Source organism: Mustela erminea, chromosome 5 (genome assembly GCF_009829155.1).
Source record: "Mustela erminea isolate mMusErm1 chromosome 5, mMusErm1.Pri, whole genome shotgun sequence".
Classification (NCBI taxonomy): Eukaryota; Metazoa; Chordata; class Mammalia; order Carnivora; family Mustelidae; genus Mustela; species Mustela erminea.
In genome coordinates, this window is record NC_045618.1 from 68642620 (window position 1) to 68669002 (window position 26383).

The window sequence follows — 26383 nt, forward strand, 5'->3', positions numbered from 1 at the left end:
AGGAGCCCAATGCAGGGCTCAACCCCAGGACTCTGAGATTATGACCTGAGCTGAAGTCAGAGGCTTAACTGATGGAGCCACCACCCAGGTGCCCCTAAATATCAACGTAAATGAACAAATATGGATGACAAATCCACCATATGTAAAGATATTAATATTAAAACTACTAAAATTCGGAGGTTACAGTAGATCAAATTAACACAGAACGACCATCTTACTCCACAGGCAGGCATTCCTAGGGCTAATCACAAAAAGAAATTCCAGAAGAGAATGCTAGCAGATCAGAGACTGGAGATGGTTCATGTGTGAATAACATGGGAGCCATGAGTACGCTCTCACAACAGCTCTTGCCCACAACCACAGATAACAAGATTAGCCTGAAAGGGCCATTGTCCTAACAGACTTCACAGCCTTGCAACCAGTAATTATGCTCGGATGAAGCTTCCACACTCCAAATAACACGCTGTCAGGGAAACGGCAACCCTGCATTAGAGCTCTGCTTCATGCTTAGTCTAGGATATCAAGCTGGGAAGGGGTAAATAGGAAGCTGGAACATAGAAAGGGTGCAATGATCAGAGTGAAGGATCTCACCCATTTGTCTAAAGCATTCTGAAGTCCCAGTATATTCGACTCAGTGAAAACACCAAAATACCTTGAAAAGACAGCGATTTTTAAATTATTACCCATTTTGCCTACCTCCAAACTCCCTTTGCTCTAGTACCATGTCTCCATTCAAAATGAGCTAGCTCCAGTTTCCCTGAAAATGCTGTTCTTTCTCTTCTTGGCCAAGGCTTTTTTTTTTTTCTTTTTTTTTGCCCCTCTCCATCAGCTCATACAAATCCTTCGAGGTTCTACAAACCCTTAACTTTTGCTTCTTTCAAACACTCTTCCTTGACCTCTCAGTCAATATGCATTTTTCCCTCTACTCTTATCAACTTTGTGCATATGCCTATCACAAGACCATTACCCTGCACTGGGCTCCCTCGTTTACTCATTTATATCCTTGTTGGCATGTCTGGACTTGTGTCCACAGACTACAAGCTCCAGGAGTCCAGGAATCTTGTTTTCTTGGTCTTTGTGTACTGGTACATCCTCATAAGTACTTGGTGGAAGGGAAGAAGGGAAAGAGGAAGGGATGAAGGAAAGACAGACTAAAATGAATTTTGGGCTTAGAGCTGCACCATTCACTCTTTCATTGATTCGGTATATTTTTATTAAAAACCCACTATATGTCAGACACCACTCTAGTAGCTGAGGATACAACAAAGTAGCTGGGGGGAGTGGTGCAGAAAAGTATTCCCTATCCTCATGCAGGTCAGTAGCATAGTGGAAAAGCTAGATCCTGAAGAGCTATATAATGTGTTAGGTAGAAGAGTGGCTTGGAGAGCCATGAAGCAGAGAGGATGGCTAAGGGGTCCTAGAAGGGGGGGTTGCTATGAAAAACAAACCACCATGCTTCCCATTCAATGCTTCACCCTCATCTTTTATTATTTTTATTTTCTTTCTTATAAGGAATGCATGCTTTCCTCTTCAGCCTCTCTTCCAATGGCAATTCTTTTAAAGCTCATAATTTTCAAGTCGTTGTTTTTAACCTCAGCCTTTTTTTCTGATGCCCAACATCAATTGGGCTATAAATCTGTCATATACTACTACTAGGTTAGGCCTCTCCAAGTTATAACCCATGTGGTCCAGCCAAGATACAGAGATTCCCAAAAATGCTTTCATCATATCCCAGCTGGAATCTCTTAATTCATTATTTTCAGGTCTAGCCAGTACCTCCTGTGAGGAGTTGCAGTACAGGAATAACGAGGTCACTATCATGTTCTCAAGATTCTGAATCCCTAATTACAATTAGGTAAAGGAATCTGTGTGCAAATTTATGTGAACCAAGATTTTTCCTTTCTCAAGCCAACTAGTATTTTCTTCTGTGTAACTTGAATCAGAAACTCAAGATAAAAAGGTATTTTAGGTTTATGAACTACTGATTAATTCCAAGGGAACATTCAAACATCTACCACCACTCTGTCCTGGCCCACTTAAATTATACTTTATTTTTTTTCCCCATTTTATCCATTATAATATACTTTGGCATTTGCACAATAAGAATGCAATCAGGAAACAGATGAATTACCCTCTTAAATAAACAAAGCCTGTTCTTTCTTGAATTAAGTGGTCCAAAAAATGCCCCTTGCCCCTCCTTCCCTGGAGATTCTAAAGTCAACAGTTTCGATTACTCAACAGTATCATTTTTACTTTAATATTTTGTGTGCTGGTGACTCTCCATAATGCATGAATTAACAAATAAAAGTTAGGAAGTGAGCTGGCTAATACAGCATGACCATCCTATTTGCAACCACTTCCCATAAGGTCTGAGATGGCATACATCACTAAGTTTAGTATATTTATAACATACATTTTGCTGTCAAAGCAGTCTTCATTTGACACCAAATGACCGATTTAGGCAGCTTAACAATTCAATTCAAAAAAATTAAGCTGTTGTTAAGCTGTTTTTATTAATATATTATTGCTCTTTATATCAACAAACAAAGTTAGAACAAAGAAGAATTTTTTCTTTTGTAAGAAGAAATTAAAGAATAGAATATATATTTTTAGCCAGGGATGGATGGAGCAGAGAATCAAGAACAATTCTATTGGTTCAAATATTTGAGGAAAAAAAATTTTTTTTAAATCAAACCTTCGAAGGTTGGCAAATGGTTCAAATTCATTTTTGCCTCATTTGTTAAAAGAGAAATATAGGGGTGCCTGGGTGGCTCAATGGGTTAAAACCTCTGCCTTCAGCTCAGGTCATGATCCCAGGGTCCTGGGATCCAGCCCCACATCAGGCTTTCTGCTCAGCAGGGAGCCTGCTTCCTCCTCTCTCTCTCTGCCTGCCTTTCTGCCTACTTGTGATCTCTGTCAAATAAATAAATAAATCTTAAAAAATAAATAAATAAAAGAGAAAAAATAAGGAAGAAAATTAGAATCTTCAAGTTAAGAAGCATTGAGTACCTGCCTCCACATCCATGCTCAAAAAATATGTTCACAGAAATAATGACTAAACACTCTGGACAAAACAATACCTCTGCTGGTAATAATGTTATTTTTGCAGGCTGTGGAGAAACCCAGTGAACTGGACCAACTAAAAGTGTCTGTGGTTTGATGTATCCTTTGTTAATGTTCCATTCCTAAACCTGTGCTCTCCAAAGGGCATCCTGTGATTGATTTTTAGGTGAAAAATGCCAGCTGCAAAAATGCATCTCCAACTTGTGAAAGTTTGTAGACACTTACAGTGACTATGTACCTGAGTGGTGAGCGCAGCTCTGAAGGGAGGGCAGGCAAGGAAAATGCAATGTGAGGGCTAGAGATGGAACCCAGAACACTAGAAAGTATTTTTGGGTGAACATAATAATTATATTATTAATTATTATTATTAATTATGCCTGAACATAATAATTATAGCAGAGAATGAGAAGTTTTTCTTCACATGCTTATAATGGATAATTTTCTGGCAAAACTAAATTCTTAGAAATACCATATTCCTTGAACTTATGGCAAATTCCATGTATGAAGCAAACCTGTTACATGATTACTGCTAGGTCTGTTGCTTAATTTTAACAATGGCCCTTCTTGACATTACTTACCATGAGGGAAATACAAATCAGAACTCTAATGAGATATCACCTCATACTTGTCAGAACGGCTAAAATTAACATCTCAGGGACCAAGAGATGTTGGCAAGGACATGGAAAAAGGGGAAACCTCCTACACTGTTCATGGGAATGCAAACTCACGCAGCTGCTCTGGAAAACAGTATGGCAGTTCCTCAACAAGTTAAAAATAAAACTACCCTATGGTCCAGCAATTACTCTACTAGGCCTTTACCCAGAGAACACAAAAGTACTAATTTGAAGGGATATATGCACCCTAATGTTCAAAGCAGTATTATCTATAATAACCAAATTATGGAAATAGCCCAAGTGCTCATTGACTGATAAATGGAAAAAAGAAGATGTGGTGTATATATATACAATGGAATATTACTCAACCATCAAAAAGAATGAAGTCTTGCCATTTGCAACAACATGAATAGAGCTGGACAGTTTTACGCTAAGCAAAATAAGTCAGTCAGAGAAAGACAAATACTGTATGCTCTCACTCGTGTAGAATTTAAGAAACAAAACAAATGAACATGGTGGGTGATGGGGGGCAGAGGGGGAGAGAGTTAAACCAAGAAACAGACTCTAAACTATAGAGAACAAACTGAGGGTTACTGGAGCTGTGAGGGTTGGGGGACGGACTAAATGGGTGATGGGGATTACAGAGGGCACTTGCAATGAGCACTGGTGTTGCATGTAAGTGATGAGTCTCTAAATTCTATAGCCTAGAGCTAGCTTTCTGAAAGCTGTGGATGTTTGGAAGAGCTCAGGACATGAACAATGATGAGAATACTTGAACATCTTCTGACCGAGAGGTAGCGTTCTTTTGACTTCTACCTCTTATCTCAGTCCACATGGATCCAGAGAACTACATATGAAAAGAGCATATCCTTTCCCAAACTGTCAAGGAAAGAAAAATTAAGTTATAAGTCAGGTCCTTTCAGGCTCCATGTCCTAGGAAGTGTTCCTAATCTATGAGTACCTCTTCCATACTTAAAGAAACACATCCATGTTTAGATCCAACTCATCTGAATGTCCTAAGGTTGGCAAGGTGTGTATGTTTTTGAACAACCATTAAGACTAAGAGTTATTACTTGTATTAACTTCCTGAAGTTAAAAAAGGAACTCATAAAATAAATTACTTATTTATTCTAAAATCAGTTCTATATTGAGATGAATGATATTCTAAAATGGAATGAATTAAAAGGCAGGAGAAAAGAGCCCAAATAATAAGAATTTAAGGAAAAATTTGTGATGGATGAAGGAATAAGTTCTTCATTGTTTCTCAAGACAGTGATTGGCTTGCCCTGTCATTTCTTTAAAATATTTTGGATGAGAATGCTTGCTTTGATAGCATAATCGTTTGTTAACATTTTATATTTATTTAGTGAAGAGGAAGTTCCTGAAATATGCTTAATACCAAATAGAGTTTGAAGAAGAAACAGGAATGAGTGAATAGCTACGAAACATGAATTTTGAAATTGAAAAGATAGATTTTTTTTTTTGGCAGTTCCTCAAGTTATAAAAGAAAGCCTGAAATATCCACCATTCTTGTTATTTTTAATCCAACATCTTACTTTAATTTTCTTTTCCTCCTTTGCACTTTTTCCTGTTGTTTTTCAGCCAACAGATCCTCATACCTACCCATACCGTGACGCTATCAAAGAAAAACATACAGCCACTATGCACGCACCATGGCAAAAAGAAAACACAAAGTCTTTTGGACCATTAGTTCCTGAAAATCTAATGAACATGACATTCATATTTCTTGGGGCAATTGAAAGGCATTTGTTAAAAGTCTGTAGTTTCCTAGCACTACAAAACATGAAATACAGTCCCTGTTCTTTGGAGTTCAACCTATCGATCAATAAATCAGTCTTTTTCTCTCTCTTAGTTCCTTCATGGAAATTCCACATTATATTCCCCTTAACATTAGCTTCTCAAGCTTTCTGAGATGCTTTGCGTAGAATTATATACTGCCCAAGCACACTCTGTCTACTGGCTTTTCAGTGAGACTTGGCAGGATAGTGCTCAGCCTATGGCTGACAGATAACCTTACAGTCAAGACACTGGATTGGGTCTTTTTGAACAACTATGGCAAGGCATGGGAAAAAAGAAACAAAATCTACTTAGACCATTCCAGTGATGCTAGACTATGCCAAAAGCCACAGAACCAAATTTGAATTTCTTCTGAAAGCCAGATCTCCTTGTGACCAAATGTTTCTCAGGGGAAGAAAATTGATAGCATATTAATCCGTGTCACTTTAGACTATCCAAAGCAATCCATTTTAATTCTTTTCATTCTTATCCCATTTTCAGCCACAGATTAGCTGAAGTTAACCATTGTGTCCTATAGAGTTTAGTTACAACTAATTATAATTTCAAAATCAAATACAGTGAGTCAGGGTGTAGGAAGCTACCCCCTGGAAACTGTGGCTAAAACTGCCTGCATTGGTACAGTGGGGCAGACAAGCATCAAACAACAACCTTGATTCAGCCTGAGCTGTCACTGGGTTAAGTCAGTTCAAGATATTGTTACGGCAACACATTTGCAAATCATTCAGTCCACTCTGAACGCAGCCCTGTTGTTAAAATGTGAGAAGCTGGTTGCATGCCAGATCCATTCTTTCAGTCAACAAATATTTAGTGAGCATCTACTAGGTGTCAGTCATTATGCTAGGCATCGTGATAAAACAGGCAGAAATCTCCATTCTCACGGAGGTCATGCCTATAGAGGAGACTATTCTACTCTAAATCCCCAGCTATTTTTATAAGAACAAAGCTGCAAATCCCCTGACATGTGTATCAATGAAACAAACTGTTCGTAAAAGAAAAACCAATTCTCAGCCCTTCCCTGAATACACACACCATTACACCTGGTCTAATTTCATGCTTACATAAATTACACCAGGGCCAAGCAATCCATTCATACATCCAGATTCTCTGAGTCTGTGCGTTCTCAGGCTCCACTGGGACCACATTCTCCTCTTGTTCCCTTCACAGCTCAATTGCAGCTAAGCTCCCACATCCATCACTGTATTTGTCTTTGGCCTAGGCAAAAATGTTTTCATCATACAGCATCAGCTTATAATTAAAGACCAGCCCTCCCTAACAAATTCAATTGCAAAGATTTGCCTGGTCCCATAAAATTTAGTATTTTGAAAACTTGGTCTGAAGACTGAGAGAGAGAATGGAAATAGCCAAATATCAGCAGGACAACTGATAATCAAAGACGTACATGGGATGGAGAGAAAGGAAGAAAGGTAGAGCTAAATTAAAGATAATTAATAATAACAAATATAATCCTACAGATGACTGTAGCTCTAAAACCCAGGCAAATATTTGTTGGAAAATATGGGTGTGCCATAGTCTGGGCAGAGGTAGAAAACAGATTTCTTTCTTTGATGTGTGCCTTATGTGAGACACAGAGGGTCCTTCCAATCTATTTCCTTGATTATAAAATATGAGTATTCTCACAAGATTGCTCTAAGGACAAAGTGAGGCTGTGTATATGTCTATAAAGTACTGCATACGTGGAGGAGATCACATAATTTTGGCTTTTCTGAGGTATTAACACTTGAAAGAATTCACTTAGCCAGCTATCTGACAAGTCAAGCGGAAAACTATCCATTAAAAGTAGAGATAGCAGATATTAATTTCCTACTTGTGTTATGAGAAATAAAATGTGCCTAAAAACTATTCACTTACTCCTTCACCCAGTCAGCGAATACTAAGTTACTAGGTGCCTAACATTGGAGGTAAAATGATAAAACAAGACAGATACAGTCCCTTCTCTCAAGCAGCAGGGAAAGCACTAAAAAATTGGCAAAAAACACCAATGTGTCATTCTTATGTAAAGCCATTAACCATGCGGCATGTCGTGTACCTTACACAGTGGGCCTCCAACAATATTTGCTGTTTAACTTGCAATATATATTTTAGACACAGCAAGAGTTGATCCATCCAAAGCTGGCAAAACCACATGTGGTATTATAAGAATGACATGACCAAACAGTATGTTGCTAGGTGGTTATTGTTATTGTCCACATAAACCATTACAAATGTATCTAGTGACGGAGGTGGTGGCCATGACTTGTCCAAACAGTAAATGATTTATTGATACCAGAACTGCTATTAGGACATCCAAAGGCGTTCCCTGGGGAGAAGTCCACTCAAATGCATGAATTTTCTCAACATGCTGATGCCTCAGCAAACCATTTTCATGGTGTACTTGTTTTATGTATTTTCAAGCCATCTGAGTTCCAGTTTAATTACTTTCCTAAGGGAATGTTAGGGGTCAGAGTCCTAACAGAAACACAGTGCTTAGAAGAGAAGCAATGTAAGTAACATAAAACTCAAGACTCCCCTGGTTTCAAACCTACAAAAAGCACTCTCCCACCTTAAGTAGGTCAGTATTGGGGGGTTCTTCAGGGCAGATTCTCAGGGACCACCTAAGCCCTCAGCTTCTAATGCAACATAGAAAAATCTACAGGGCGCCTGTGTGGCTCAATGGGTTAAAACCTCTGCCTTCAGCTCAGGTCATGATCTCAGGGTTCTGGGATCGGGTCCTGCATCGGGCTTTCTGCTCAGCAGGGAGCCTGCTTCCTCCTCTCTCTCTGCCTGCCTCTCTGCCTACTTGTGATCTCTGTCTGTCAAATAACAACAACAACAACAAATCTTAAAAGAAAAATCTACAGTGTTCTTCTCATTCTTCAATGTGGGTGACACCGCATCACTGCTCATGTCTTAATATGCCGCGCACAATGTTCACTTACAACATTCTCCTGACCCCTGCTCCCACCTCACCTCCCGTCACTATTCCTTACTGTCTGAACTCTGTCCGTAAATGCTTCTTGCATTTCATCATGGGCTTGCCATCTTAGGACCTTGACACACATTCTTCCTCCCACCTTGAAAGCTTCCCCTCACTCTTCACATGGCTGGCAACTTCTCCTTCTCTGACCACCAGTCCACATGCATCATTGTTCTCTGCTCTCATACCCTCTGTTTTCCTTCGTGGTCTTCACCACATCGGTACTGTGCTGTTTCTCTGTTTACTTTTATAATCTCTGCTTCTCATATTAGCGTGTAACTCCTGAAGGCAGAGGTAAGTGTGTTTCAGGCACTATTGCACATCTCCAATCGTTAACACAGTGCCTGGGAAATGACTGATAATACAATGGATAAACTCACATCTCTTCTTGAACACTTCATTTCCAGCTTCATATTATAGCTTTCTACGGGCACATTTAACAAAACTGAACTCCAAACGGAGGTTTGAAGTGCCTGGTTTTAGAATACCCGGCCACTGGCCAACATCGGCATCATTTTTCTAGATATGTCACCTAAGGCAAGGGAAACAAAAGCAAAAATAAACTGTTGGCACTACATCAAAATAAAAAGCTTCTGCACCATGAAGGAAACCATCAACAAAACCAAAAGGCAACTTATTTAATAGGAGAAAGTATTTGCAAATATATCCAATAGGGGGTTAATATGCAAAAAATATAAAGAACTTACACAACTCAACACCAAAAAAACAAACAATCCAATTTAAAAACTGGGCAGAGGACCTAAATAGACATTTTTCCAAAGAAGACATGCAGAAGGTAAACAGACACATGAAAAGATGCTCAATATCACTCATCAGCAGAAAAATACAAATCAAAGCTACAATGAGATATCACCTCAGACCTGTTGGAATGGCTAAAATCAACATCATAAGAAAGAACAGGTTTTGGTGAGGATAAGGAGAAAAGAACACTCAAGCATTATTGGTAGGAATGTAAATTGGTACAGCCACTGGGGAAAACAGTAGGGAGGTTCCTCAAAAATTTAAAAATAGAAATACCATATGATTCAATAATTCTACTACATTTATATTTATATTTACATAAAGAAAATGAATATAGTCATTCAAGAAGATACATGCACCCCTGTGTTTATTATAGCACTATTTACAATCACCAAGATACAAAAGCAATGCAAGTGTCCATCAGCAGATGACTGGATAAAGAAGATGTGGTGTGAATATACAATGGAGTATTACTCAGCCATAAAGAGGGATAAGATCTTGCCATTTGAGACAATCTGGATAGACCTAGAGGGTATTATACTAAATGAAATAAATCAGATAGAGAAAGACAAATGCCACAAGATTCCACTTAAATGTGGAATCTAAAAAACAAAACAAACGAATAAACAAACAAAAAGCAAAATCAGACCCATAAATACAGAAAACAGGATTTTTTCCCCCAAAGTCTGAGCTCTTAACCAGTTTTCTAGGAATGGTCAGGCAATTGAAAAAACATAAAATCTCCTAATTAGGCATCTTAAATTAAAACACTGAAATTATTGTCATGTGATAGTGATAGGTTGGAATGAGGATTCTTTTGGAATAAAATTTAGTTTTGAAAATTATTTTCCTATCATTTACCCTCATTCATGAAAAATCAAGAATAACAACCTAGGAGTCATGGGAACACGCGAGCCCCATACACTCTTCAGGTTGGCTCAGTAAAGGGCTGTAAAGACTCCTCAGTCATTGCCTTTTGTTTGGGTTTGTGATAGCTTGTTCTGCTTGGCAGTGTGGAAAAACACTGTAGAAAGAAATGAAGCCTAAATAAGGTCTGAAAAGAAATAGCTCTAGCCAACTCCAAATTGTGCTATTTTTTTTTAAATTAAAGAATTTTCTATGGTGTTTAAGGGTTGTTTCCCTCAAAGAGGGCAGTTCAAATTGCTATTACACACTGTTATCCAAAGCCAGTTTTGTATCATTTAAAGGTATGTATGCCTCTGCCTTTTATTTTTCCCATAGTACAACAAGAAAGTTCCAAAATATTCTTCACTTTGCAAATGAAGCTTACAAATCATTATACAAAGAATCAATCAAAATTTACCTCTGGAGAGCCACAGTTTTGCCTTTGTCTTTTAATGTTCACTAGTTTGAATTTAAAGAATAAATCACTGGAATCCCTAACAGAATATAAGCCTTTTCCATTAGGACTTTAGGAAAGAAATGATCCCTAAGAGCTAATGTATGTTTATAAAACCATTTTCAATTTGGGTAAAACTTGCCCCCAAGCCCTCAAGCCTTCCCTTTCACCTAGTTGAGTTTCCTACAACTATGAAGGTTAACAATGTCTCTTATGAGGAGGCAGACAAGAGGGTAAGGGATCTCCAGGGACAGAGACAGAAATGGGTCTGTTTTATGATTTGAACCATTAGAACATTCTTTATTTCCTGAGGAATAAATATCGCAATCTACTGTTTACTTAGAGAGCTCTTCTGAAACAGTTCAGAGAAAAGGGATTGCTGCTGAGGGAATACGGTACAAAAGTTGAAGAACATTTTCTTTCATGTGTGCCACAGAATAATTCACTTCCCACACATTTTAATTATCAATATCTGTACTCATATTTCCACATGAAATACAGAGGCATTTGTAGGTACTGTTGTTCAGAATACTTTTTTTAAATGTTGAATTAAACAAGTATACTTAATATTTAAATGATATCTCTCAACAACTTCAAGATCCCATAGTTAAATTAAGTAAATCAACAAAGATTTAATAAATACCTGCTCTCCTCACAGCACTGGGCTTGGTACTCAATGAGACATAATTTTTGTTCTTTGGTCTATAGGAAGCACCGTAGCCCAACTAGAAAACTACATATTAATCAGCATTTTAATAGCCCCCAAATTAGAACTAGATCACCAAATTTGATAATTCCCAGATCATGGGATCGGATAGGTCAAATTTAATTTTTTTTTAGAAACACTAGTTAAAAAATATATGTGTGTGTGTATTCACATATATATTCATGCCTGTGTATATACATTTATTCATATTTTTAAATTAATATGTCTTTTATGTTTCATTTAGTAAAGAAAATACTTTTAATAAAACTTAAAATATTATGACTTATTTATAAGGCTTCCTAAAAGGCAAAACAGGATTCTAGATGTTTTCATGCTGATATAAGTGTCTCAGTGCAAGAATCAGTAAATGTGCATGGAAAAAAGTTTTTCACATGATGAACATGCTTATTCCTTACTTCCTAATAAACATCATTAAAAACCATATATATATATATATACATATGTATGTATATACACACACACACACACATACATACATACATATCCAAAGATAAGGACTGGGTCCTTTATTTATTTAAAAATATAATGAAGTACAAAAAAAAAAAGAATTCATTAGAGGAATAAAAATACTAAAATGGCTAATGTGGTTTAAAGTGAATGACAAAGACTAAACCTTTAATGCACACATTAACCATCAAACAGAAATATGGAGGAGGTCTGTGCAGCCAAAGTGAGTGATGTCAGTGAAGTTGCCCGGTAACTGATGGAGTTGGGAGCTGGCGCTCTCTATGGTCAGGAAAGAACTGGAGGAGTAAGCCTTAAAGATGACCTTGAAAGAAAATAATTTAACCAATCTAGAAAAAGAAGCTCTGGCTTTAGAAACAACCGATTCTTCCAGTTCTGATAAGTAGAACCCTCCAGTGCTGATAGAAACCCAAGGGCATATAAGCTGATCCCATCAAACCTTTCTGAAACAGGTGTTTATTTCTACTTAATGTTAGTAACCCACCCACCACCTCGCCTAGGTGATACTTTAGAATGTTTGAAAACCAAACCCCTGAGAATGGGTGTTTCATATTGCACTTCAGTGTATGGCCAAATGAATCCTCTCAGGAACACAAGAGGTGAGTTACCACATGTTGAAAATCTTCCCCCAAGAACCTCTAGACATGTAGTAGACAAGTATTCATCTTCAGATAAGGATCGCATATGGATTTAAAATATCTACATAGAACACAAAGGTGTTGTCAGGTATGTCAAGTGATTTTCTGAATAACTGCTAAAATAATCAGAATCCAGATCCTCAGGATAAAGATGTTAAAGGATTTAATGGAGAAAAGGATGAAGGGGGAGATGGGGATTCTAAAATTCATGGTTTTAGAAGTGTTGAGTTAAACTAAGTAAAAACATTTACCTTCTTGACGTGCTCCCAAGAGCTAACATGCTAATACAACCACTGCCTCTCCAAAAGAGGACATGGTATAGAGTTTCCAAAATGCTATTGACCATCCATGGAAACTTCATTTCATGGAACCCCTATGGGACTAATGTTCTACAAAAAGTACTTTGGCACATCATCTAGACCATGAAGTCCCATATATTTGTCCAATATACATTCATAAACCAAAAACAGCACAGACTCTCTAGAGGCCATAACAACTAGGGAACATAAACACTAAGCATTCTCAAGGACTTTCAACTGAGCATATAAAATTGGTAAGGGTCTCCAGGCTGCTATCCATGGGATTAAGCGAAAAGAGTTTCAGAAATAAACCAGTCCATCCACTAACTTATATATACAATAACTTTTTTGAAATCCCAATACCCAGTCTTATACAGAAATAGTGCAGAAGCCTTAGTTCAGTAGAACAGAAGGGCACCACAGAGAGATTTGAAATAGACCTTCCCTTCTTTGGAGCTGAGCAAGTTAATATCATACCCCCTTTTTTTCTCATAGGTCTCCAACACTGAGAAAGCTAACGTAGCAAGGACTTCCTAAGGGCAACTTTGCCCTGGTCAATTCCAGCCTCTGCGTCTTTGTACTATCTCTTCCCTTCAACTGTGGTACTTTTCATCTACTCTACCTAACTAAATATTTGACCTTTTTGGTTATTTTACTATTTTGCATATGCATTTCTAACTTTTTAAAAAATGATTTTTAGTCCCTGACGACAAGAACCATAAATTTCCTTCTGATTCCACCATTGTGCCCAGCTCCGGCCTGAGCCTTTATGAAATATTTGCTATAGTTCTTATAACCTAACTGGCAGGACTACAAGAGATTTTGCTCAGCACTTACATTTGAGCAAAATTCAACTTAGAAATTCCTAAGAAACTTGACTTTAACCTAAAACCTCTAGTTTTGTTTTGTTTTGTCTTATATTGGTTTATTTTTAAATATCAGGAAAGGTTCTGATTCTCTAAGACACTGTTTTCTTAAAAGTAGGAGAAGAAGTAATGGGAAGAGGAAAACTGGTGACTTAATAGAGACCTTAGGAGAAGTGTTGATGTGTAATATTAGAAGCAAATCTCTAGAGCTGTGCTGTCCAAGGTGGTAGCCACTAGCCACAGCTGGCTCTTAGCTGGCCTAGACTGAGATGTGGCATAATATCCATGAAGGTTCAAAGTCTTAGGATGGAAAAAAGAATGCAAAATATCCCAATAATTTGTAGTACTATTAAAATACAACTTTTAGATATAAGGGGTTAAGCAAAAATATATTACTAAAATTAGTTTTATCTGTTTCTCTTCACTTTTTCATGTGGATACTAGAATAGTTAAAATTCTATATGTGGCTCACATTGTATTGCTCTTGGTCAGTATTACAATAATACTTCGAGTATCCAAGACTGAAAAATGATCCAAATATTAAGTGAAGCTACTAACTTATAAAAACTAGTTTCATCTTTTTTAAAAGTTCATAAGAGCTTTTAAAAAGAAAAAAAAATACATTTGGAAAAAAACTGTCTTAGAAGATGAAACTATGATATGAAATTTTTATATCAAATTTAATCACTATTTTTTTCAAATTTAAGAACTATATTAAATGATTCATTTTGATATTAGAGGATGTTAAAATGAACATTTCAATTGAAGCGCCAAGATAAAAGATGCCACATTCTAAGTCAAGTGTGACACTATGATGCGGAATTTGCAAAGGAGGTAATGACAATCTGGTCACAGGGCTCTTAAACCCTCATGCCTAACAGGAATATAAACATGTCTGAAGGAGTCAGAGATGAGATTGCTTGAGAGAGAGCTGGACTGTCACTAGCTTTCTAGGAAGCTGGTGGGAGACCACATTATGATGACAAATCATGAGAGGGGCTTCCAGGAGACTACTCAGACTGCATGATATGTATCCACTGCAATTTGGAGGACACTGTGAATTGGGAGCCATCTAATGCCAGGAAACTAGCTGTCCAGATGCCTGACGTGGTTTAAAGGGGAGGTTGCTATTGTGTTGAAGTTAGTTTGCACTCTGAAAATGTATTATGGCAAACAAACAAACAAACAAAAACAACAACAGCAACAAAAAACACCCAACAACAATGCATGAATGTTTTCCAGCAGGTCATTGTGAACTACAGCAAGAGAAAGCTGGTGTGGAGTGGGCTTAGATCCCTTCACAAGACAAGGCGCCCAGAGGGTTACCTGGGGTGGAGTGACAAAGAGGTCCCAAATGGCCGGAGGTGCCACTGGACATCCAGGGCTTGAGGAAGGAAATGTAAGCAACCAATAAGAATACGGACATCTTTTCTCACATAAGGGACCCACAGGGGAGACATTCTGAAATGGACCAGAAAATGTCATCCACCAGCTTGGAGAAAACTAGCCCACTGAGTGAGCTGAGAGGGCTAGTAAGTGGAGACAAAAATTAAACTTTGTGATGGCCTCCCACCAGTCCTGCTTGCTCATACGAGGCACATGGAGTGTTCTGGGGCATGGTAGATTAAGTTTCCGATGTGCATATGGTTATTACTCAACCACCAAACCCAAATGTCTAGCTCAACAGATGCATTTCATGAAAATGTTCTAGGAAGATCAAGTTTATCCGATGATCGACCAACTGCCAAATATTGCAATACCACTTCGGATGCATGGTAACATTTAGGGCATTCGGCCCCTGTTATCTACACATGCGCATTTACTTTCCATTAGACTGAATTCCAAAGGCAAGCTCATAAGTGCCTCAACATAGTTCAATAAGAGTAGTTCCTTGCCTGTTACATTTTAGGAAAAAGAAATTCATAGTTCACAGAGCTTTGCATTCCAAAGGTACTTTGAGAATGAAGTTAACTTGGGGACTTTAATAACAGCCACCTAATATGTAAAATTAGTATCAGAAATGCAGTGTTAACCATAATTCCAGAGAGACAGAAGGGAAAAAGGAGTCTAGATTTCATCAGTACCATCCAGAAAAACTCCAGGGAAAAAAGCACCAGAAAATCAGCTCTTGATTCTGTGAAGCATTCTAGGCAGTCCTCTGAAAGTAGGTCATGCTTCTACTTTCTTGTTATAAGGCAAATGCATCCAAAATAGACTACCTGGTTATTAAGTATTGGGGTCATTATATGTTAGCCCTTTCCATTCACTAAACACACCACAGATGCTGCTTTCCTGGATTTTACAAAATAATGGCTTAATATTGTTTTTTTGAAAATTGTTCAATGAAATCATTAAAAAGGATCTCTGGGCAAAAACCATCATTTATGTGTCATCAGAGACACCACACATGAGAGAATGAATTGGAATTACAGCCAACCTATCTGCCTTCTGTTCTATTTCCACTGTTGTGCAAAACGAACAAAGAACCCAAACAAACAAACAAACAAACAAAACCCTAAACTTCTTCTCCGGCTCCATTAACACTGGAATTCCCTGAAGGAGGCAAGTATGATGAACAGAGATTAGTTCAACTTCTCTGGTCACATTTTTCTGTGGACTATAAATTATTGCCACATTTTCATTTTTATTCTACTCACTTGTTCATTCTTCTTAGAGCTATCAGTTCAATAATGATTTCTCCTATATTTTATCAACTAATAACTGGCAGAACAGCCAACAGACTTTCTTGATTTGGCAAAAATCCAAGCATTGTCTTCACAGTTTAGATTCGGGTAGGAATTTAACACTGAACAAATGATTTGGGACAGGGAAGAACCCATGTCCATGCTTACATTCAGATGGTACATGATGAAAATCTCCAGATGGGTAACAATAGAAAATACCTCATTATTAGCATTTATGCTTCCAAAAGGGTCCATCTTCTGGCTCATATCAAAACTAACATTAGAATGTTAATCCAATTCCATGTGCTTTACGAGTCTCACAAGCTAAGTCAATTTTTGAACCCAAGCAACTTAAGTGTTTGGGGACTATCCACTATAGTCCCTATTTTATACTGTTTCTAAAAATTTAAACGCGCCCCAGAAATGATGACAAATGTTCACATACTCATTCAAATGTATTGCTGACTCTGTAAAGAGAATTCCAAAAAAGTTTCCAAATATGATTTGAAGAATTATAATGTCATAGGTAAACTGTATCTCTTTCCATGGTAATTGTACAAACAACAATATTCATTTTGTGTGTCTACATTTCAGAATGTTGGTTCAGTGCTTTGGAGTAAATTCACATGTGCTACTAACAGACAGGGATCATCCTTTCTCCAAGAGTGGGTTTTTATGTTTAAAATATCAAAATCAAGCAAACAGAAATAGCCCAAGTCCCCATATTAGAGATACCCAAGCAATACTCAAGACTCCTTTCCCTTGGCTTTTGAAATTATTTAAAAGCAACTTTGTTCAGCTCTACGAAGGAGAGAAACTATTTACCTAGCTGAATTTTTTTTTTTCCTAGCTGAATTTCTTAAAGTGCTTTTTTTTTTAAAAAAAATCTATTACTTCCATGTTAAAACTTAGAGTTCTAGATTCCTTCTTATGATTCCTCAGAAAAATTTTTTCTTGTTACTAACAAGCTCTTCCCAGTGAGACCCAAATATAGCACAGTGGTTATTAAGCCAGTCTAGCTGGTTTCAGTTTTTTGATTGCACCTCTTATGAGCTGTCTGACCTTGGGCTAGCTCTTTGACCTCTCTTTGCTTCTGTTCACTCCTCTGTAAAATGGGACTCGTTATAGGACTTTGCTTATAAGCTTGTTACAAATTGCCCAAGTACAGTGTTCAGTATGCTGTTTGGTACATGCTAAGAACCCAGTACAAGTCACGTGTTGCTACATCAAAGGGCCTCTCTTTGATCCTCATTCTTTCTTTACCCTTTGAAGAGTCTAACAATTGTCAAACTATTTCTTAAACTCCTTGCTTTTAGTTTCTTTGGCTCAGTGCTCTCCTGGTTCTCTTGCTTCTCCTCATGGGTTCTCGCTATGTACCTTCTGTTCTCTTCTTCCCCAAGCCTTTTCATCATTATCCCTTCCCAGCTCCAACTTCAGCTCTATTCCCCTCATTCTTTCTTTTTACCTGGAGAAGTCTTATCCCCTAACATGATTCACCATGCTTAATATAAGAGCATTTAATAAGATTTTAAGTAGTCAGCATTCTAAGGCAAAATGGCAAGTGAAAATGTGATTCCATATACTCTTGTTGGCAATAACTATAATAATACACAACTAGTTTGTGTTGTCACTGCCAAAATAGGCACTGATCTCAATTCCATATTCTAATAAGAAATCCTAGGAGTGCCTGGGTGGCTCAGTGGGTTGAGCGTGTGCCTTCGGTTCAGGTCATGATCACGGGGTCCTGGTGGGATTCCTGTCACTGGGATCCAGTCTCGCATCAAGCTCCCTGCCTGGTGGGGAGTCTGCTTCTCTCTCTCCCCCTCTCCCCCTGCTTGTGCGCTCTCTCTCTCTCTATCTCTCTCTGCCAAATAAAGCAATAAAATAAAAAAGGAATCCTAATAAAAAAAAGAGAGAGAAGTGCTAACATACTATACCGCTGAGGGTAGGCAAGATAAGTTTTACTAAGTTACACAAGACCCCAGCAGAGAGAAGACAAAAGCAAAGGGGAGTGGGGGAAAAAGCTATCCAAAAACCTTACGTGTCAATTTATACTTTATGTAAATGTAACAGTAGGTGGCAGACTGAAGTGTCCATGGGGGCTAAGCAGCAAACCGAAATGGAAGCAAACTAAAAATGGATGAAGTGAACAGAATGCATCACAATAGGGAATGCTAAAGACTGTGACAAACTGGAAAACATAACTAAAGGTATTCACATTCAGTTTTCAAAAAGTAAACACCCCAGGCCAAGCAAGTCATAGGTCTCCACTTTTCCTTTTCCTTTTTTCCTTTTAGTATACAGAGACAGGAAACAATATCACTGCCACCTGCCTGCTGAGGCTAACTAGCTAAGATATATATGTATTTGTATAAATATGTACAAATGTATATACAAATGTATATTTGTACATATTTATACAAATATATATATTTGTATATATTTATACAAATACAAATATATACAAATATATATTTCTACAAATATATATTTGTATATATTTCTACTATATATATATATTTGTATTGAGACAATTTTATTCCATACTTGGTTTCATAAAAAGGAAATAACTGAGAATACAGAATAGCCTAGATATCTTTTAAAAACATTATTTTACTGGCTAAAAGCCACAAGTGAGACAAATTTTGTTTCATGTTCTGATTGCATTTGTTGAATGAATGTTCTGATTTGCAATTCAAGCATGAATCCACTGCTTGTCTCCATCACAAATCCAAACACTATGTTCATGGGTTATTAAGATTCACTTACTGGCTCAAAGTGATCCAAATCTTGCCAGTGTCACCCCTAAAGGGTATTCTATACTTACATTGGCTCTCTGAGGTTGTTACAGATGTAAAGAGTTCCGGTATCTGCCGGGGACAAAGCTGCTTATCCTGAGAGGTACTAGTAACTGACATTTGAAATGGTCCTTTCCATGCGTATTACATCATGATAGGAAGTTGTTTATTTGCTTATTGCCACCTGGCTTTAGTCAAAGTGTACCTTTCTTTCTACATCCTTTCCAACTGAAAAATGACAGTCTTGTGGCCCTAAAAGATCATACTTGTAAAAGATGGGGTCAAATTCAATTAGTCATCAACACTGTAAATTCTGCTTAAAATGAAACTGGTGGTAAGTATCCAGGACTATCCACAAATAAACAGCAATTACTTCTAGGAGATACTTGTTCAATGTGATAATCGTATCTCCAGATTTTCTGGTGCTTTAAAATAAGTCCAGTTCAACATTTCCTGACCATGTACTATGCATTAGGCATTGAACTTCATGTGAGAATTAAAAAGCTGAGGAAACCATAGTTATTGTTGAAGAGCTATACCCTAGTCAAGGAGAGAGGCATGAGAACCCGCAGTTTCAACATAATGTGGTGAGCGCTATCAAAACAGGCATGGAGAGTGTGCTAAGGGAGAATGCAGAAGGAGCACTTGGCTCAGCCTCCAGGAAGGGATAAAGGGGATTAGTAAAGAGTTCCTGGAAGTTCTTTTTAAAAATAAAAAGCCATAACCCAATTAAAACATAATGTTACTAGCCTAGGTAGTTAAACAACTTAAGTAATAAACAACTTAACCAATATACTAATCCACCTTCAGAAGTCACACTGAACACTTCCCCGTGCTTCAGGATAGATTTGTCCTGACACGGTCCTACCTTTTTATTAATCACTCTTGAAATCATAAGCATGCATATGAATAAAGGGATATAGTGCCTCTAGTTCTTTAAAGAGGTAAGCAGATGACTTCCGTAACAGCAGAAAACAATGAAGACTGTATAAGTGGAAATTCAATTCTGGAATAGAAAAGACTCCCCTTTCCCATGTGGTGAGGGAAATTGTACTTGTGTTTTCTTTGTCCCCCCTGAAGGTCTGGGATGGTATTCACAGGTACAACAGGCAAAGGGTAACAATGAAAGAGAGCCTGTTTTCCACCCAACCTCCACTATGCACATGCCTGAAAATCTGCCATTTCGGGATTAATTTTATTTAGATAATCCCCACTGTAAAGATCTATGGGGCTGAAATACATGTATGCCTTAGTGCAGATTTCAGGATAGCAATAATGAAATGGAGCAGTTAAAGACACTCCGAGTATAGAGAAATCCCTGAATAATATGCCAGTTTTGATTCGAATTTTAGTAACTCAATGTATTCCCTTCATTTCTTAATCTTGGCCAAAAGTAAAGTCTTTTGAAAAAAGACTATCTGAAAAAATAACTGTGGAATGGTTAAATATCACGTCCCCTTTATTTTGGACTGTATTAACATCAATGCCTGAACTGTGGGTATCCATATTCTTTATAGTAAATCATTAACCACTTTCTTAGAGGTAAAATGCCTTATCACTTCCTCCTGTTTGTGATTTTTCTAAAATAAATTAAGCCCAAGATTATCATCTGAGGAACTATTTTCACACACCGCTGTTCAAGTTACACACTAGCAATTTTAATCTCAACAATTTAAACCCCACAACTTCTTCACTGAGTAATAACAAGGCCACAGAATGATACTAGCTAACTGAAAGAGGTATCTTTACTATTCTGAACACTGTTAGAGATATATTATCTCCAAATCAATAAAAAATACTTCAGGTTATAGAGAGAACCACTTTTAAAGAGGGACTCCAAAATGATGCTAAAAGCCCATGATGCATTACTCATCACACCATGTAGTGGTACTGAATTAAGATACAATATAATTTATCCAGTAATAATAGTAATTGACTGAGTAACTCTAGGCCCTTGTTACAATTACTAATGACCTAGTTATAACCTACTAAAATAGGCATTACTGCTTTATCAGCAAATAACCGAGTTTAAATGAACTTGTAAAAATAGAAGCAGAAAATAATCTCTCCCATACCGATCTCTGCTCTTGGTTTATAACATAACATACATTCAACATCTGCTACTTGAATCTTAGATTTCCATCTTAGAACAGAAAAAACCTTTATACAACTTGGGATAAAAAGTGATGACTGTAGTTTAAAAGATTCATGAGTATTTTTAACGAGTGTTTTCATGACTATTTGTACAGTTTTGTATGAAATAAACCTCCCACACCTTCACCATAAAACTCAGAACGATGAGAAACAACTATGAATGTAGAGACAAGACAATCAATAAAGCCAAAGTGCAGGGGGTTAGAGGGAAAACTCAACAATATGTCACACTAAATATATCTCAATATCACATTTGCATTTACACATAGGCAAATCATGTAGAACATTTCTTTCAATTAGGAGCAGCAGTGAGCATCAGACTTAGACGCAGAAAACCTACATTCCAATTAAAGCCTATTATCAGGTGTGTGAACTTATGCAGATCACTTGCCCTCCTGGAGACTTGGTCTTTCCATAAGCATATGCACTTCAGAGGGCTGTCTTGAGTACTGGATAAACCACGTATGTGAAAGCCCAGCTCCTCCGCAACTGCCATTTCCAGTGCATTTTGGATGCTACGTTTGTATGCCCCTATGGCCCCCAGTAGGTCCTCACAGATCTTTAAGAGTATTTTTCTTCACTCTAAATTTTTTCCTTTCCATACAGATGTTTCATGTGAAGCCAGTTCTCGAATTTACTAGAACAACAAGGAGCTCAATCCTTACCCCTTTGGAAAAGTCTCCCCTCTTTATCTTGATGCCTGCCAACTGGTGCTTATGCCTAGGCACACTAGTGAGTCCTGCAGGCCCCTGGCAAGAATTATAGAATAACATGCCTAGACGTAGGGCCACTGTCTTGTCATTGCAGGGACCTTCCCTTAAAGTTCAACGAAATTCATGCAGGCGCTCTATAAAGCCAACATGTGCTTAAGTCAGGAATAGCTTTAGCCACCAGAACATATTTATAGTAATCCACTAAAAAAAATTACCTCTTTCACACTGGGGTCCGGTAAAGCCGTAAGTGCAGGCACATCGATTCGGGGCCACACACCTGCCTCCATTGAGACAGCCGCTCTCACATACAGCTGGAAGAGAAGGAGAGAGGAGCTGAGAGCTGTTACCTGAAAGCAGATGCTGATGACGTAACACTTACCATCCCCTGAGGGACAACAATAAAAAACCTAAATAATCATCCTGGTGTTCATTTTCCACAGGTCTGCTCCAGTTCCAGCTCTGCATAAGCTCCTCAGTCAACTCGGGTTAAACTGCCAGGAATAAGTGAGTTTGAACCCACGTTGATGCCGACAGCTTCATTCTGGGAAGTAGTTGAGCAATGCTTTCAGTTCTGTATCTAAAATGGTGGTTTATAGGAGATGTCGGTGGAGGAGAACTGCATTTTAGCAAGCTGACTCTTTTGCTTATGATTTGAGGGCTCCCGTGAGGGAAAATGCTGGCCTCTGTCACTGTTACAGAAATATGGAATGTTAAATCACACAATTAACTGCAAACGATCAAACATTAATTCCGACCATATTTATGTGCCGTAATGAAGACCCAACTGACTGTTGTAACAGTCTATTCGTGAGGTAAGTCCAGCGATGCTTGAGGGAGGGACAATTTACTTGCCAGAAAAGGCATTAAAATAGGATCTGAGAGCTCATGCCCCGAACGACTCTTCTCTGTACAATTTCCTGCAATTCCTTCACGCGTGGCCTCTTTCTAGGCACTTTTATCCACAGGTGGTAGGCTCTTCTGAGCCAAATTTGCCAATACCACCCACACTTCAAAGTCCAGCTCCCATCTCACTCCACCATGAGGCTTCCCTAATAGCTCCTCCTTTTGAATTAATTCCTCCGTCATGTATCTCCTGCACACTTTATCTGTATCCTCGCGGCAGTCATGGAGTTGAGCCGCTCAGATCTCCTTCCAAGAAAACCTACTGTAAGGAGCTTAGCTGGCTGACAGCCCCCAGCCACTGCACCTTCAGACCTGCCTCGTGTTCACGCCAAGGGCACAGAACTGCCCTTGATTGGCTGCTACCATCCAATGACTAAGCTTAGCGCGGTACCAGAGACTGAGCATTTCTGCCCATCACGGAACTCTCCCCATGGGAGATCTTTGCTCTGGGCTCACCATCAGCCTGACCAAGGCTTCATTCTGGTCTGAGGCACCTTCTATACAACCTACACAGTCCCCCTCTCCTTGCACGGGGGTGAGACCTACATCGCAGTCTGAAGGCCCTCCCCTCTTGCTATGCCTTCTTCCCCCTTTCTTCCTTACAGGTATTTTCTACAATGAATCTCTTGTATATCCAGTTCTGTCTTGGCATCAGCTTGGGATCAGAGGACTTGAACTGACACAAACCCTTCTTGCCAGAACTACGGTAAAAACCGATTTCTCATCATCGAATTAGAGAGGTTTCTGTATATTCATTGTTTTGATTTGCCTCCTGATTTACAGTCAGGGGAGAAGAAGATTTTAAACAGAAAAGAAATCTTGAGATGGCCTAAGCCAACCATCCTATTGTATAGATTGGGAAAGTAAGGTCTGGGAAAGTTTTTCTAACTCTGCTAGTGTTAACTAAATGTCTGTCGTGTGGTAGAATTGGGGCTAAACCCTCAAGGAGCACCGAAGGGAGCAGGAAGATGTCCAGCAGCTCTTCATGATTTTTTTTTCCAAAAATGCCTTGGACTCCATCCCTCCCACCAGCTCTCCAGCCACAGCCCCGGTACTAGTCTTCCTGCTTTCTGTTTCTTCCCCCTGCATTTACACCATTACTTGTGGCCACTGAGATCTTTCTCATTGTGAACCATTGTACGTAAAGTGCCTGAGGCCAGCATTTCATAGCAATAAAGGCACAGGCCAAGAAATCAGACTGCTTGGGTTCGAAACCTAACTCTGCCAGTCCCTCCCCATAGAACTTTAGACAAGTCATTGATGTCCCTGTGCCCCACCTCCTCATTTGCTAGAGGTAAAAGATACCTCTAACTCAGGAGACTGCTGCTTTATTCAATGAGTTAATGCATGTGATGAGTTTGAAAATGTGCTTCGCATATGGTAAATGGAGAGTCAATCATTCAACAGAGGAATGCTCTTGGCTGTTAACCCACTCCTCTTCCCTGGCTCTGTTGTGGATGCAAACACGGTATTCATAAAGGCACTCAAAACCTGGTCCAGGGCTTCCATTCTGACCTTATCTCCCTTCCCCTCACCTCCCTCGGTAACACCAAAACACATGCTGTGTCTGACGGCTTGTCCTATGCCATGACCCAGGCTATGTCAGCTGCATGAGAAGCCCACCTCCCACCATCTGACAAAGGATCTCCACCCCATCCTTCAAGATTCAGCTCGAGGGTCTCCCACATTGGAGAAGCTGTCCTGTGTTTCCTCTCTCCACACTACTGTGGTGGGCTACCCAAAACTCAGTCATTATTCTTACCACACTGCAGTGCATGGACAGTCTTGGAGGCATTATATAAATCTTGGTTTATTTCTAATAACATTACTCATCATAGCAAATATATATATAATGGCAAAGACTGGAAAAAATAGGAATAAACCTTCATCATTAAAGATTCATTAAATAAATAATAAAACATCCATATCATGGAATATTCTGCAACCATTAAAGCATTTTAAAATGTTTAATACTATAACATACGTCTAATAAAATATTACATAAAAAAGGAGTATGAAAAACTATGCATACAATAAGATCTCATGTACCAAATATCCATTAAAAGACTGGAAGAAAAAAAAAAAAAGAAAGAAAGAAAAGACTGGAAGGTAATGACAGGATTATGGAGAATTTTACTATTTAATTGTTTTCACTTTTCTGAATGGGTGTATATATTTCACTTTTCTGAATGGGTGTATATATTTCTGCTGGGTGTATATATTCATCTTAGTGTAATAAAAAGTAAGCTTTCTTAAAGGAATTTTCCTCTTCTGCAGGGACCGACTGAGAGTAGACCCGAAATAAACAGTGTTCATGAATGAACCAGCGAAGCAAACACCATGTGGTTTAAGTATTACAGTAGCAGAATCTAGGTTGGGAAACTAGAGAGATTCAGCTACCATTAATCAAGAAAAAGGACATGTTTGGGGAGAAATATGAGGTTGAGTTTTGAAATACTTCGAGATGCTTCTTCAAAAACCAGGTGGACATATTCAGCAATCAAATGGAAGGTATACGTCTGGAACAAACAAGAATTCTGAAGGGGATGAGGTAAGTGGGGTGCTGAAGATAAAGAGAAGAAAATGAGTCAAACCACCCCTCCAAAGGTTCCAGTCAGAAATCTGGTGCAAAGCGCATTAGGTCAGTGGTCTGATCATCCATGAGATGCACTGGACTTCTGTAAAAATGCCACATCCCGCATAACCAAAGAGACTCCATCAGTACTGAGTTCTGTATTCTTTCTGTCTACTATCTGTCTACACATTCGTCTACATAGTCTAGCATATAGTGAGATACTTATAAGTATGGTTTACTTACGTTGTCCACAGTGAGTCCCAATGTATCCCTTCTGGCACAGACAGTGGTCGTCACTACAGCTACCTCCATTCATACAGCGAATGTTACAGTGTTGGACTTGAAAAGAAAAGAAAAAAGAATGATTTACTTTTGCAGTTTAAGTAAGTAGATTGCAACACATCACAGGAATTGATTTGTAGTGATCTGGAGAGAAAATGAAATGGTTTATCAAGATTCACATACTTGTGCAGAAATAACCTAACGACAACACTAAATGTGTTATTTTAATATGTGAGTATAAAATCAATTACAATGCAATTGTTTCTTTGCTATTTACTTTAATGGTACTAAATGACTTCCCTAATTTAGCAGGACTTTCCACTCAATGTCATTTCTGTAATTTATACCAACAAGAAAATAGTGCCTTGAGCAAGACAAGATTACAACGGTAATAGTTTTCCTATTACAAGATTTAGAGTCCCAACGTAGGTGGCCAGGAAAACGGTCTGAGGGAGAAATTCCAAGGAATTTTGTTAAAAGAAATTTTGGAGACAGCAAAAAGGAGAAAAAACTGCCTACAAGAGCATTTAATAAAAGGCTGCCTGATAAGGGAGGCAGCCGACCTGGGCTCAGAAAGAGCTGCTTATTTAAACCGTGACCTTAAACTAAATAAAACCTGCAGTGTTTGAAACTCACTCTTTGTCATCCTTTCACCTAAAGACGTGTGACTTTACTCAGGGCAGAAGGA

The 26383-nt window shown here is 38.3% G+C and overlaps 1 protein-coding gene across 3 annotated transcripts in view; it reads right to left on the minus strand.

Moving 5' to 3' along the window:
* Nucleotides 1-26383, minus strand: part of FBN1 (fibrillin 1) — a 231737-nt gene that overhangs the window by 166755 nt on the left and 38599 nt on the right. For all 3 annotated transcript variants that reach the window (XM_032343647.1, XM_032343645.1, XM_032343646.1), the window contains 2 exons: nucleotides 25657-25752; nucleotides 22151-22246 (listed from right to left, as the gene is read on the minus strand). In XM_032343647.1, the coding sequence (XP_032199538.1) occupies nucleotides 22151-22246; nucleotides 25657-25752 (192 nt within the window). The remainder of the gene's footprint in view (nucleotides 1-22150; nucleotides 22247-25656; nucleotides 25753-26383) is intronic.